General features: G+C 34.1%; 1 protein-coding gene across 2 annotated transcripts in view; it reads left to right on the top strand.

Annotated features, from left to right (window-relative positions):
* Positions 1 to 12,941, top strand: part of SNX29 (sorting nexin 29) — a 102,705-nt gene that overhangs the window by 53,159 nt on the left and 36,605 nt on the right. For both annotated transcript variants that reach the window (XM_041401744.1, XM_041401746.1), the window contains exon 19: positions 5,160 to 5,300. In XM_041401744.1, the coding sequence (XP_041257678.1) occupies positions 5,160 to 5,300 (141 nt within the window). The remainder of the gene's footprint in view (positions 1 to 5,159; positions 5,301 to 12,941) is intronic.

Here is a 12,941-nt window from a genome sequence, read left to right as displayed (position 1 = left end):
TTTTTGGTACTGATTTGATTTGTATATAAAAAGACAAAAAATACTGATTCCATGTAGCAAAATGGAGGCAGTGCTGCCTTTGTTCTCTAGTGGCCAGTCACTTCAGTGCTGTTGTGGTGAATAGAGGCAGGACTGTGACTGCAGAAGCAGTGATCATTACTCTGCCTGTCTGTAATTGAGTGGATAAGCCTAAAATGTGTGACACTTTTCTCTTTAGTGAAGCAATATTGGCTGTTTTTAAGGTTCATACTTTGATATGTGTTGTGTAATATATTTGACACTGTACTGTTCATTTTTATGAACTGAATAACAGAAACTTGAAGATTTAACATAAATTATATTGAAGTATTTGTAGTCTTTGTACAAGTGGATAAAATGGTCATACTGAAATAAAAGCTTTTTCACTCTAATTCCTGTTATGTCTCTATGGCACACAAAAAGCTGCTCCTATGACAGCTGAAAAGTTTCATTGTTCCATTTGTTTTTTATTATGCAGAAAATTCTTAAATTGGATCACTTTCAAAGGGGGAACTTAACCATAAATGCAGGCCTGCAGCTGTCTCAAAATATAACTTGCATTTGTATTCATTTCTCACACTTCAGAGGTAACTTTGGAGAATTGAGCTTGAATTTGTATTCTTAACAGAATCTCATTGTCCAGAAGTGAAGTAAAATGAAACTGGTTCTTACTTTTTTTCATGAATACTTTTTACTTCTATATGCTTTGAGTGCAGAAATACATAATTTTGATAAAATCTTAGTAGATTGAAATACATTGCTCCCATTTCATAGTGTGCTTTTCTAACAGGAAAAAAGATAATTTCAATCCCCTGAGAACAATTATTTATTAAATGGTAAACTTTGATCAAAATCTCTCTTCATGCTCCTGAATAATTGAGATGTGCATTAAAGTTGAACCAGATTTGTAAGAATTAAAAAAACCCTTTATTATCCAAAGTGTAAAACTATGGACTAATGGCACTCCAAGATTTGTAGTGTTATTTAAAAGCAAATGTAAGGGAAACATTCACCAGTCAAGTTTAGCTGAGTTATCATAAAAAAAATAATGCTGCCAATTAGCCTGTTCTGGTTTTGTGTTCATGCTGGTTGGGCTGTCCGTACCAAACCACTTGCTAATTTTCCTTTTTGTTATCACATGCTTGGGCATTGATTTGAAAGTATATAATGAACAAGAGGATCTTGTGAGGGAAGGGAAGTCAGAAATACATTAATACAGTAGAATTACAGTAATACAGAAGTAATAGTTTTTCTATCACCTTTTTTTTCCCCCTTGTAATGCATACTTAGCTGGTAAATGAGCTTCCTTAGTGTAGATTAGTCTCTTTTGCATTCCTTCTGCTCTCCATCATTTTTCCCATGCTCAAAACTATGACCTTATCCAGCCTAGGACTGATTCTTTACAGACATTCTCAGTATTCTCTCTGTCCTTTGAAGTGTTCTGCTGCTGAAATGTCCTGAGTTCTCTTGTATCTTGTGCTGGTTTTATATGTGGTTTAGTAGAGTTTTCACTGCTCTCCTTCCCTTAACATTATCCCCTTCCCTCTGAAATGGGACAAGGACTCACAAGGACTTTGACTTCAGCACTTTTGTATTTGTGGAGCTCCCATCAATAAAGTTCTCTGTCTTAGAATTCATTTTTCATTAGGTATTCAGTCCTTCCTTCCAGGAAATGGGAGCCACGTTTGCAGGCAAGATTCAGGAGTAACTGTGTGTAGGGAATATCCTTCCTGATGTTTCATCTGGAATTCTACAGCATGGATGTCATTGCAACAGGAGAAGGTTCTGTAATATCTCAGTCAGTCTCTCTTGCTGCCAGCTGTACTGGAGAGAGACACAAAAGTGAATCCTCAATATGCCAAACTATATTTTACATCAGAAAAGAGAAGCACCCACATGGGACTTCTGCAGATCAGAAGGATGAGTGTTGATTCAGGCATTTGGGTTGTGTATGCTGGAGCTGGGGCAAGTTAGAATTTTGGCTTTTGTCCTTCATTTTCCTCAGGCTTTTATATGGAAGAGGTGATGAACTGTGCCAGTGGTACCAGTCTGTTACCAGGACTTGCTTACAGCATTTTTGACTCAGAACTGCTGAAAGATTCTTAACCTGTTAAGAAACTTCTGGCTCAAACCCCAGTACTATGGCAGCAGGATTTTTCATTTCAGTATGCAATCATTAAACTTGTGCTTTCACATTGATTCTCTGAAGATTTTTGGCATTTCAGTAATACTATATGGGCAGGTAGTAGACTGATAAACACGATTAAATTCTTACTGTTATTGCTATTGCTCTCCAAATCTCTGACTTCAGACATGTTTGTGATGAGAAAATAACAGGCTAATTCATTAAACATGCTTATTAACTGAAATTTTTCTTAGAGCTGCCATAGCTCATAGCTACAGAAAGGTTACCAATCAATCTTTACACAGGAGAGCCAAGTGGAAAGTACTCTTAATTTACAAACAGAATCTACTTAATTTTTTATATTCAAGACAATATTAAAGTGAAATATTTTGTCTACAAGTAAATATTCTAGCCATGGTTTTGATTTAGTCTGCGCATTTTCATTACCCTGAAAATTATTTAAGTAGGCTAGGAATTGGATGATATCAGGAAAACAGGGGAATCAGAAAAGAAATGAATTGATTTAGAATTAAACTTTTAAATTGATCTGAGAATAAACCTGTGAGTAGTCATTTCAAATTTCTATAACATGGCTCTAAGATAACTATATGCCTTCAGTGACTAGACTAGGATAAGTTTATCCAAATGATTTTATATTTAATATTTACTTAGTTTGATTTCCCAACTGAACTTACATTAAGTGTGTAGCAATCCCTTGGCTTGGGAATAGTATTCCCCTCTGAGATTATAAAAGTTTAAATGTGTGCTGCATCATGAGCTTTAATATACCTTTCACAGTCTATTAGTTGATTGTCAATAAATTCAATATGGCACAGGGCTCCAAATGTTGCATTTTCATTTCTTGCTGTCTAAATGAAATCAATATCTATGTACATAGAAGAACAGTAAGATATTTTCCAATAGTTTTAGCTAAGAAATCAGTCTACGTTTTTGCAGTCCTGAAAAATTTCAATTACAGTGTACAGGATTCTTTAGTTAGTTAGCTATGGGTTACAGCTTAGCAGGTAATATTAAACTGCATGATTCACCAAATCACATGTGCAAAGATAAATGCTTAGTTAAATTAGGATTTCCATATTAAATAACTTAGTTAAAAATAATTTAACTTTTTTTTTTTTTGTCATCCCTGCCCTCCTCAGGGAAATTGAAACATGAATCTTGGCAATGTATACAGAATTCCAAACAATATACTGGTTGAAGTGAGAATAGGCAGGGGGAGGGCTCAGAGCTGGGTGAATAAAGATTTTAATATAGTTTTTACTGTATTAAATAAATTTGATTAGAATTATGCAAAATAGTTGCATTTCATGTATTCCTTCATTTGTCTTCAAAGATGTACTCAATTGTTAAAACAGATGGTGATGTAGGTGTTTAATTATCCTGGCTTTGTTTTCAAAGTGAAAAAGAAATCTGAATACTTCTTTCAGACTTACTATTGTGGTTCCATCATTACAGTATCTGAATTCTTGTTACCAAAACTAGCTGAATTTTTGTTTACATATGCATTTGTAATTCACAATACTCTGAGTCTTTTAAATTTAGATGTGCTAATTTTGGAATTATAGCATTCCTTTTTGGAATTATAGTCTTCCTGTAGAAAATGTATTAGTGTTTTCTATGCTGAAATATTCTAATTTGACAAAATTTGCATGGTATCTGCATAATATATTTTATTTTGTTGCAAAGAAGCCTCCTATAAATTTGAGAAACTAGTTGTCTGAAAAGAGAACTTCAGAAAGACCAAAGGATGGGCAGTGTTTGTGCAAGAGGACATTCACTTAACCTCTGAAATACCATCAGTATTTTTTCGTTAGAAAAATGGATTTTTTTCCCTGAAGGACTTGGAATATCTCAGAGAGAAGGACCATATTTCAGTCACAAGGAAAAAAATACAGTTCAATGTTGAAATTGGCCATATCAAAATCCAAATTTAATTTTTATCTAGTTTCTACAAAAATACAGTTGTTACTGCCCCGTCTGTGTGATGGTGGTTGGAGTTGATTTTTTACATAAGTGTTCTCCTGATATTTGCCTTACAGTTTACTACTAAATTACTGGGGGATTTTGGAGCTGCAAGGCAAGGCAGTGTCATCAGTACTTTCCAGCTTAATTCCTGATGTAAAATATTGAGATTATTGACACACACACATTAATGAATAAACTACAGATGCCGTTGAAGGGGCAGAGGGAAAGGTCATTCTGGATCTTAAGTTCTGATGCTTGGTTTAGAGTTTCTGACTTGTGCTGTTTCAGCATTCTTTTAAACTGTGTCATTCCCTAGGAAATAGTGAAATCTCAGTTTTCTGTAAGTATGTTTCACTTCTGCATGACATTTTCCTACAGAAAGCGAATATTTAGCATCTAATTGGTAATAGGCTCATGAAATAATGAGCAGCAAACAAAAACAGAATCACAAAAACTACAGCTGTGTTAAATTATACTTAATGTCCTATACAAGCAGAAAGAATGAACTGTGTTTATTTTCCAAACAATAAAATTTCTAGTTTAGTTTTCAATGTAATTTTGTTAGGAAGTAAATTAAGTTTCATACTTTGGATAAAATTAGGTTTTGCAATTCTGATGCTACAAAGCTAATTTACAAAGTTGAAAAACTGTGTTGAGGACATAGAAATCAATTTCATAGTGGTATTAAATTATTTTTTCCTTTGGTCACTGGGTAGTAGAATATGCTGGAAACCATGGTAACAAGAAGTGCTTCCATGGTTGCCCCAGAGTCATGTTAAAATGAGCAAGCTGGGTTTGTCTTGATTAAAATAAGAGAAAAAGGAGGAAAAAAGGGAGAAGGGAGAGAATGAGGTTAATGACGTGTACAACAGCAACAGCAAATGCACTCAGACATGGACCTGTGGCCGTGGGGTCCTGGAGCTTGTGGTGCCTCTCATGAAGGTGCTGAGGCAGGAGGCTTTGAGGAGTGAAGGACACACACCAGCCCTGCTTGTCTTTACATTATTCCCTTCCTGTCTGTGTTTTGCAGGTTTATATCAGGATAAAGGATGATGAGTGGAATGTCTATCGAAGGTATGCGGAGTTCAGAAGCTTGCATCAGAAATTACAGAATAAGTACCAGCAAGTGAGGACTTTTAACTTCCCACCAAAAAAGGCCATTGGAAACAAGGTACTTAAATTCACAGTATTAGTAAAAGTTGGGGGAAAACCTCTCTTATCCATACACAAAAAATGAGGTGACTCAAATATTTTCACACCTCCTAGTAGCTGCCATTTTTATAGATGTTCCCCCTACCAGCTGGAGATTCACTGATGTAGGTAATGCATTGGTTTTTCCACTTACTGAGAAGTTTTATTGAATGAAATATTGATGACATACACAAATGCAAAAACCCTCAAAAACTCTACTGGACAGCCCTGTACCTAAAATGAAGCCTCTTCTCCATTTCTCTCCAAAAAAAATGCCAGCAATTAACACTGGTGAGTAATTCATTAAGTCTTTCTGTAAATTTCAAAAAGTATCAATCTAAATTTCTTGAATTCCTGCACTCTTCACCAACGCTCTTTGAGTTCTTTAAACCAGCTTTTTAAAGACATTTAGGTACTTAATTCCTATTATCTGTGTCTTTGTGCTTAGCTCTGCCATTTCAAAATGGGAATTTGTGTTTTCTTATCTTACAGAGATTTTTAAATGAAACAGTAAATATCGTAGTATGTATGTAGTAAATATGTTGTTCCATGTAATTAAAATATTTAATCATCAAAACTTTAAATTGATCAAGAGCATAAATACACTTTGCAATGTACAGTACAAGTCCAGTAAGGATTGAGAAGTAATTTTCCTTTGCAACATAGGAATTACCTCAAAATTTTATTTAGTGATCACAAGTAAAATCTCCAGTATATTGGAGATTTAAATTGTGTTTATGACTGAAACATCTTTACTAAACTGCTGGGTTCTTAAATTAGAGTTTTTAAGGTTAATAAAAATTTTTAGCTTTTACATAAAACTTTCTCTTTTTACTATTTTTTTGCCTTTGTATCACTGAGTTCTCATATTAAATATTTTAGAAGCTCCAACCATAGTGATCCATGTAGTCATCAAAAGACAGCTGACATAATGACTGAAAAAATCAGATCTTCATGGCACTGTGTTTGGTTTAAGACTGCAGTAATACATATATTATTCAAAATCCACAATTGTCCTTTGTCTGTGTTAGAAAAACGATCTTTGCTAATTTGTATGAAGTAATATAAATTTTCAAAAAGAAATAGAAGTTAGAAATTTCTTACTGGCATTCAGATGTCAGTGAATGTGGATTTTGCATGTTTAAAGATAGTAACTTTGACTTCCAATGATTTCCCAGGTATTTTGTGAAAATAAGTAGGTAAGTTTGACACATGTGAAATGGCAGTGATGCACATAATCTGGGATGGGTGGTGGTGATACAGATATATATGAAATTTATCAATAAAATCCATATGTCTGTTTGCTTGGCATAAGGTCCAGTTAATGTGGTTCATTGCCTGCTGACTGAGGAAATGGAAGTACTTATGAAAGCTTTCCTGCTTTTTTTTAATCTATTAGAAGATCATGCATTTTTCATTTAATTTTTAGTGGGCAGTTTTGTAATGGAAACCAGGCATTTTCTTCTTTGTTACATAACTAATTCTCCTTTTTTTGAAGTGATGGAGTATCAGCCACTTCAGTAAATTACAAAAGACGCCTTTTAAGCTTTTTTGGATACTCTTTCATCTTTAATTACTTTAAATACTAATTGAGTTACAACTTCAGTTGCACAATTGATGCATACAAAATTATCAGTTGAGCAACTCATTAAAAAATTTGCATTGCTTATTCCTACAGTGCTTTAGCTTTGAGCCAAAATTCTACCTTAATCTTGCATAAACCCACAACCACTTATCAGATCTCAGAAAAGGGTTTTTTTCTTTACAGTAAGAAGTGGGTGCCATCCCTTGCACTCCTGAAAGTCTCTTGTGATGAGACATGGGGCAGTGCTGTGGCTGTGACCTGGCAAGTCATGTTTACCTTTAAATATGCAGTTAGATTTCAATAGATTCTTTTTCTCTCTGATCTTACTTTTGCTGGTTTTGATAGAATTGGAGCTGTCTTCCCATTTCTAGATTAATTAATGCAATCTTAAATCAATGGCTAAAGAAGAGGTTCAGTAGCTGAATTCTGCTAACAAAAGTATCTCTTACATTAATCTATGGTTTTCATATCCTTTGCAACTTCTCAGTGTTATTAGATGCCCAAATAACATATTGGTAAAAACCAGTCCTCCATGTGTAAATGGCAACAAATTATCATTTTACAGCTTTTGGAATGGCATTGATGCTTTTATATCCTTCAGCTCAGTACCTGGATGAGGTATTCACTGCATCCCTTCAATGCACTCTGTACTGTGGGGTTAATGAAGGTGATGTGCTTATTGTGAATGTCAGAGGCATCCAAAGTCTTGCTGTAATTGAAACCAGCACTGAACTTTGTGTTCAGTTACATGCCCCAGGTTTAGGAACCTCCAGGACCACAAGAAGACACCATATTCTGCAGAATGACCTGGAATCACTCCTGCAGACTGACAAAGTACTGTCCAGTGCTTTGCTATGCAAAATATTGGAGCTCAGAGGAGGGAACTTAACTAGAAAGTAGTAATGTAGAATAAAATACAGAGAAGTATTAACTTTCATGTATATTTTCCCTGTTTACTGCAGTAGAAATCAGGGAGGTCAGATTCAAATGAAAAAATTGCAGAGTTTGACATTGGGAAGATGCAGAAAGGAAGCAGAATTTCAGCTGAATGAGTATTTTAAAAAGTTGGAAAATCAAGTATTATATATCTTCATCAAGTAGCAGTGGAATTTGAAAATATTTAACAATTATAACACATTATTATTAATAATAATATAAATCTTGATCATTATATTTGTAATGTATTTTTGCCTTTCATTTGTTTTCCTTCAGTTGGCACAATTTATCTTAAAAGTTCATGTTAGTGGTATTTCAACAAATTATGTATGTAATATTAAAAACTAGCTTTAATGCTTGAGGAAACCTAAATTTCATAACAGAAAACCAATTAGTTGAAAAATAGCTGAAAAGAGGAAAGAATACTGCTTTGGACAAGTAACCTTTTTGCAATTACAAAGAAGAGTGTATTTGCCTTTCAGCTTGCTAACCTCATTTTCAGCATATTAGTTTAACATTTGAATTTAGTTTGAACTAAAGTTTGAACTAAAATAAAGCAGGGAAGAGAATAATTTGTTTCATAAATGTTGCTTTGAATCAAGTTAGATATTTACTGAAGGAAAATAATAATGCTTGCAAGAGTCTATGTATTAATTTTAATATAATAATTAATTATATACTAATCCCCGTGCTGTGTACCTTTTACTAAAGATCTTTCAGTGCTGGTAGCAAATAGCTGTCAAAATCTTTAAGAGTATCCCACAAGAATAACAGTTCTTTTTTCAATTCATCAATGCCTTGTTTGAGTAAAACAAGAAATATATTAGTTCCCTTGTGTTGTGTGTATAAAAGAAATGCCATATACTCAGCATATATTTTCATTCTTTTTTAACATGCAGATCAATTTCTTGAAAACTTACAAATTTCAGCTGTATTGTTTGCATTTGTACTGTTCAGTTTTGTAATTTTAAAACATGCTCCCACGTATCAGCCTGGTTTGTGATTTGCTCAGTATTTTCTGTGAAGCTGTGTATACCAAGATTTGTAATTTCAAACAGATTTTTCTTGCATGAAATAGATTTTTTCCTTTTAGCAAGTCTTCAGGTACTTTGGATCTTTTGAACTCATCTGTCCCTGCTGCCTTCCTGTCAGGAATGCCCAGGACAGGCTGGCTTCCGTGGGGCAGCACTGCAGTGTGCCCACTTCTGGGAAGCTCATGAAGAGGAGCTCTGTACAGTCAGCACTTGATTGGAAAGGGTTCCTGTATACAGGAATACAGGAAACCCTTTTTGCATACAGATATAATTTAGTTTTTTAAATTTAAGATAACATTTAGCTTACATTTGGCTTCTGAACCTTTGTTGGTGTTGGTGTCTCTCAAAATAATGATTAAATATTAATACATGCATATTTACTGGACTGACTAGTCTAATTTTTTTAATACTGCAGCAGCCTTAAAATCCCAGCTGGTGCTTCTACATTGGGCAGATTATAGTAATTGAGTAAAGATATAATTGAGAATCCTCTTGCAAGAGTGTTGTCCCAGTAGAGAACATATCAAAATAGAAATGGTTCTTTAGTTCCACCGAAGACCTAAATTCACTGATTGTCTGAGTGAGGAGAAATTGAGTCAGGTAGCTTTGCCCTGAGTGCTGACTTGACTGCATGATATCCTTTGCTTTCCTTTAAAATACTGGATACCTCATATAGGAAGGATACACAGCACTTAGCTGAGATCAGAAGAGTGACTTTGCTGTGACTTCTCAATTGCCTTGGGGGAAAAATACAGAACTCTAAAATAAACGTTTCAAATGTTGGTTCAATAAAATGAATATTTTTCTTTTCACCTATCAATGGCTAACCTGAATTGTAGATTAATTTGTATATGTCCCTACTTTAAAAATATAAATATTCTATTTATATATACACATACACATGAGCATGCATATGACAACATCAGACCCCATTTGGGATCTATATGAAGTTGCTTCTGGAATGTATGTTGTGGTTCTGTGAGTTGTGCTCCCAGGAGCTCTGTCTTTCTCCCATTTATGTCAGTGGAGACCTGCCTTTGCTCACAGAGTGCAGATGGATTCCGTTTCTTTTGTTCCCAACAGCAAAGATGCCTTTTATCAGTGTTTGGTCTGTTTGCCTGTTGCTGAAGATAGTGAAGAGTTTAAGATAGGATAACTATTTTATGATTAAAAAGCAGAGAAGATAAAGATTTTATTGCAACTAAAAGAAAACAACAGAACTTCCTCTTGTGTGTATAATGGTTATTGGTTTTTAAGGAAGTTTGTCAAGTAGAATTGTCTGGCTTTGTGTGTGTGTATGTATATATATGTGAAAAAATATGTAAATATGAAGTTGTTATACTTCATGTTTGTATATTAATATAAATATGAAGTTCTTATACTTCATATTTATTTATTTCTTCATATATACACACACACACAGAGCTAGAGTTGTCTGGGGCTGTGTGTGTGTGTATGTATATATGAAGAAATATATAAATATGAGGTTCATATATATATGAAGAAATGTGAAGCCATTCAAATTAGTTTGAGTGTTAGCATTTTTGCTGTTAAGGGTTTCACATGGTGTCATTGCAGTGTAACCCCTGTCATGCATTTCCCTCCTGTAAAAGCTGATTGCTGCTTTTGGTGAGCAGGACCTGTCTATTCACAGACAGTACCCCCTTAAAGCTGCTTTTAGACCAGATGATGGAGGAACTAAAGTCCCTTTGGAAAGGGAAGCAGCATGATAGGAACAAGGTTTTTTAAGAAACACACACACCCCTCCCACATAAAATATGTATTTGAAAATGGGAAGTATAACAATTCCTGCTTAACTAGAGCATAGACAATAACAGAAGACATATGGAATGTTTGAAAGAGGATGGTGCAGGAAGAGTCTTAGAAGAGAAGTAATTTCATTTTAGATTTGGCTGTTTTTCTGTCCAAATTCAGCAAAACAATTCAGGGCATCCTAAAATTTAAGTATGTGTTTGGCTTGCATTGGAATCAGAAGTACAGATATATGTGCTTTTATCCTCTGTGTGATTTAGGAGCTCACAGAAAATATCTTTCATCAGTTTCATTTGTCAAAGTCAGACTGGCAGGGGGAGCTGAGAAGAAAGCAAAACTTGTTATTAATGCACATAGGACAGGGGGCTAAATAATGTTTCTTGGTACTAATCTTTGATATCCAATGTCTTCAAGTAGAATTGGTAAAAAATGATGACTGTGTGATGTTTCAGAATTGGGATATTTATTAAAGGAGAAAAGCTTTAAAAATATAAATCCTCAAGTTATATGTTAAAAATTAGAAGTTAAATATTGCTTTCACTAATGCTACTTTGGTATGATGTAATATAGAAGCTTAAATTCTGTATTATTCTTGACTTTCAAAGTAAGTAGATTTTAATTTTCAACCCTCTTAGTGGGCTTAACTAGTGTATTGACTTCTTTTCATACAGTCTTTTGCCTTGTGGGTTATAGGAAAAACTGTAGCTAATACATATTTGACAGATATGCTTGTGCTATAGTGTGGGTAAAAGGGAAAGAAATGGACCCATTTGTATTGTGTTCAAACCAGGAAGGGAACTCAAATTAATCTCATATATGGTTGTATGTGATAATTCTATAATACAACACAGTTTTGGTGCCATTCTAAAGCCACAAAAGAAACTTTGTCCTGTAAGTTCTCTGTGTTACTTTGTAGCTGAAAAGTTCAATTCTCAAAGAAGCTTTAAAATAGCAATTGGGACTAAATGAATATATTCTGGTTTTCAAATCTGTAACTTAATTGTGGTACCATAGAAATAGAAATAAAAATAATGTGACTCCTGGCATAGTCATTAAGATTTCTGGTCACAGCCCACCTGTTTCCTAACACTGTCACCTGCACACTAAGGGGGAATACAGAGTATTTCAGATTTTGAATCCATATCCTCTGGGTTTTCTACTGCATAAGACTGCAGTTGATATTTTATGTATACAGCACTTAGAAAAGAGCATTCAGTTCTTCTTCATTTCCATTTTTTTGTCATATCAGTATCCAAGAAGAAGAGAAATAAGTCAGCAGGAAATGGTTGGCTTTTATATGACAAATACTTTATAGTAAATGCTTCCCATTGTGTGGCATGAAATGTCTGGGTTACCTAAAATTCGGCATGAAGGTTAAATTGAGCGGAGTGCAGAGCAGCACATTTCATTTTCAGGGGTTTAATTTAAAAGGTAAACAGTTCTCCAGCTCGTGCTTCTCCATCTCCATCAGAATGTCTCACTGAATTAATCTGTTCATTTGGTGCTCAAGGGCACCATTTCAATGAAATAGTGAATTGAGTCATTTTCTTTTCAAGTTACAAAAATTTCCTGCTAATTGCTGTTGAAGTTTAGGAAGAAGGAATACAGACTATTTAGGGTCTACAAAACAAAACTTTGCCTGTCGAGAGATGTTTTTATTCTTGCTGTCTTGTAATGCTATAATCAAGAGAAGCAATTTATTCTAACAAATTATTGAATATAGAGCCCATAGAAACAGTTCAGATGGTGTTGCTTTGCATCATGACATTATGGGGAAAAAAAGGAAAGTAATTTACATGCTGCTTGGACAACTGCTAGATAAAAATATGGCAGTTTTATAACAACTCATGCGTCATTTAGATATTCTAGTAGCCTCCTGGTATAAAATGAAAATATAAAAATAAATTTTCTATATTTATTTCTTATTGTGGTGGTGATGCTAAATTACCAAGTTACTTGGATTAATAAACTTCCTTTCAGAGAAAACTTAACAGGGACACCTAATTACAAAAATAAAAGCAATACTTTCTTTTTTTGAATTTGAAATTTTATCCACATTTTGCCCTTTCCTTACATATCAAAGGGCTTGATTTCACCTCCCTTCCCCTTCTCAAAATGTATTGTTTTATAAATATTGGCAAATTTTGATTGTAGTTGCTATACAGCTTTTTGGGTAGTGGCTAGTACTAAAGATATTTAGTGTTAATTTTTTAAAAAAGAAAACAAAATATTGACATGTCAGATCATGTGAAATCCTGAAGGCACTTCCTGCATGAAAAATTCGTTTTTTTTC

Source organism: Onychostruthus taczanowskii, unplaced genomic scaffold (genome assembly GCF_017590055.1).
Source record: "Onychostruthus taczanowskii isolate IOZ18803 unplaced genomic scaffold, ASM1759005v1 scaffold19, whole genome shotgun sequence".
In the NCBI taxonomy this organism is placed as follows: domain Eukaryota; kingdom Metazoa; phylum Chordata; class Aves; order Passeriformes; family Passeridae; genus Onychostruthus; species Onychostruthus taczanowskii.
This window is presented reverse-complemented; position numbering and strand designations above follow the sequence as displayed.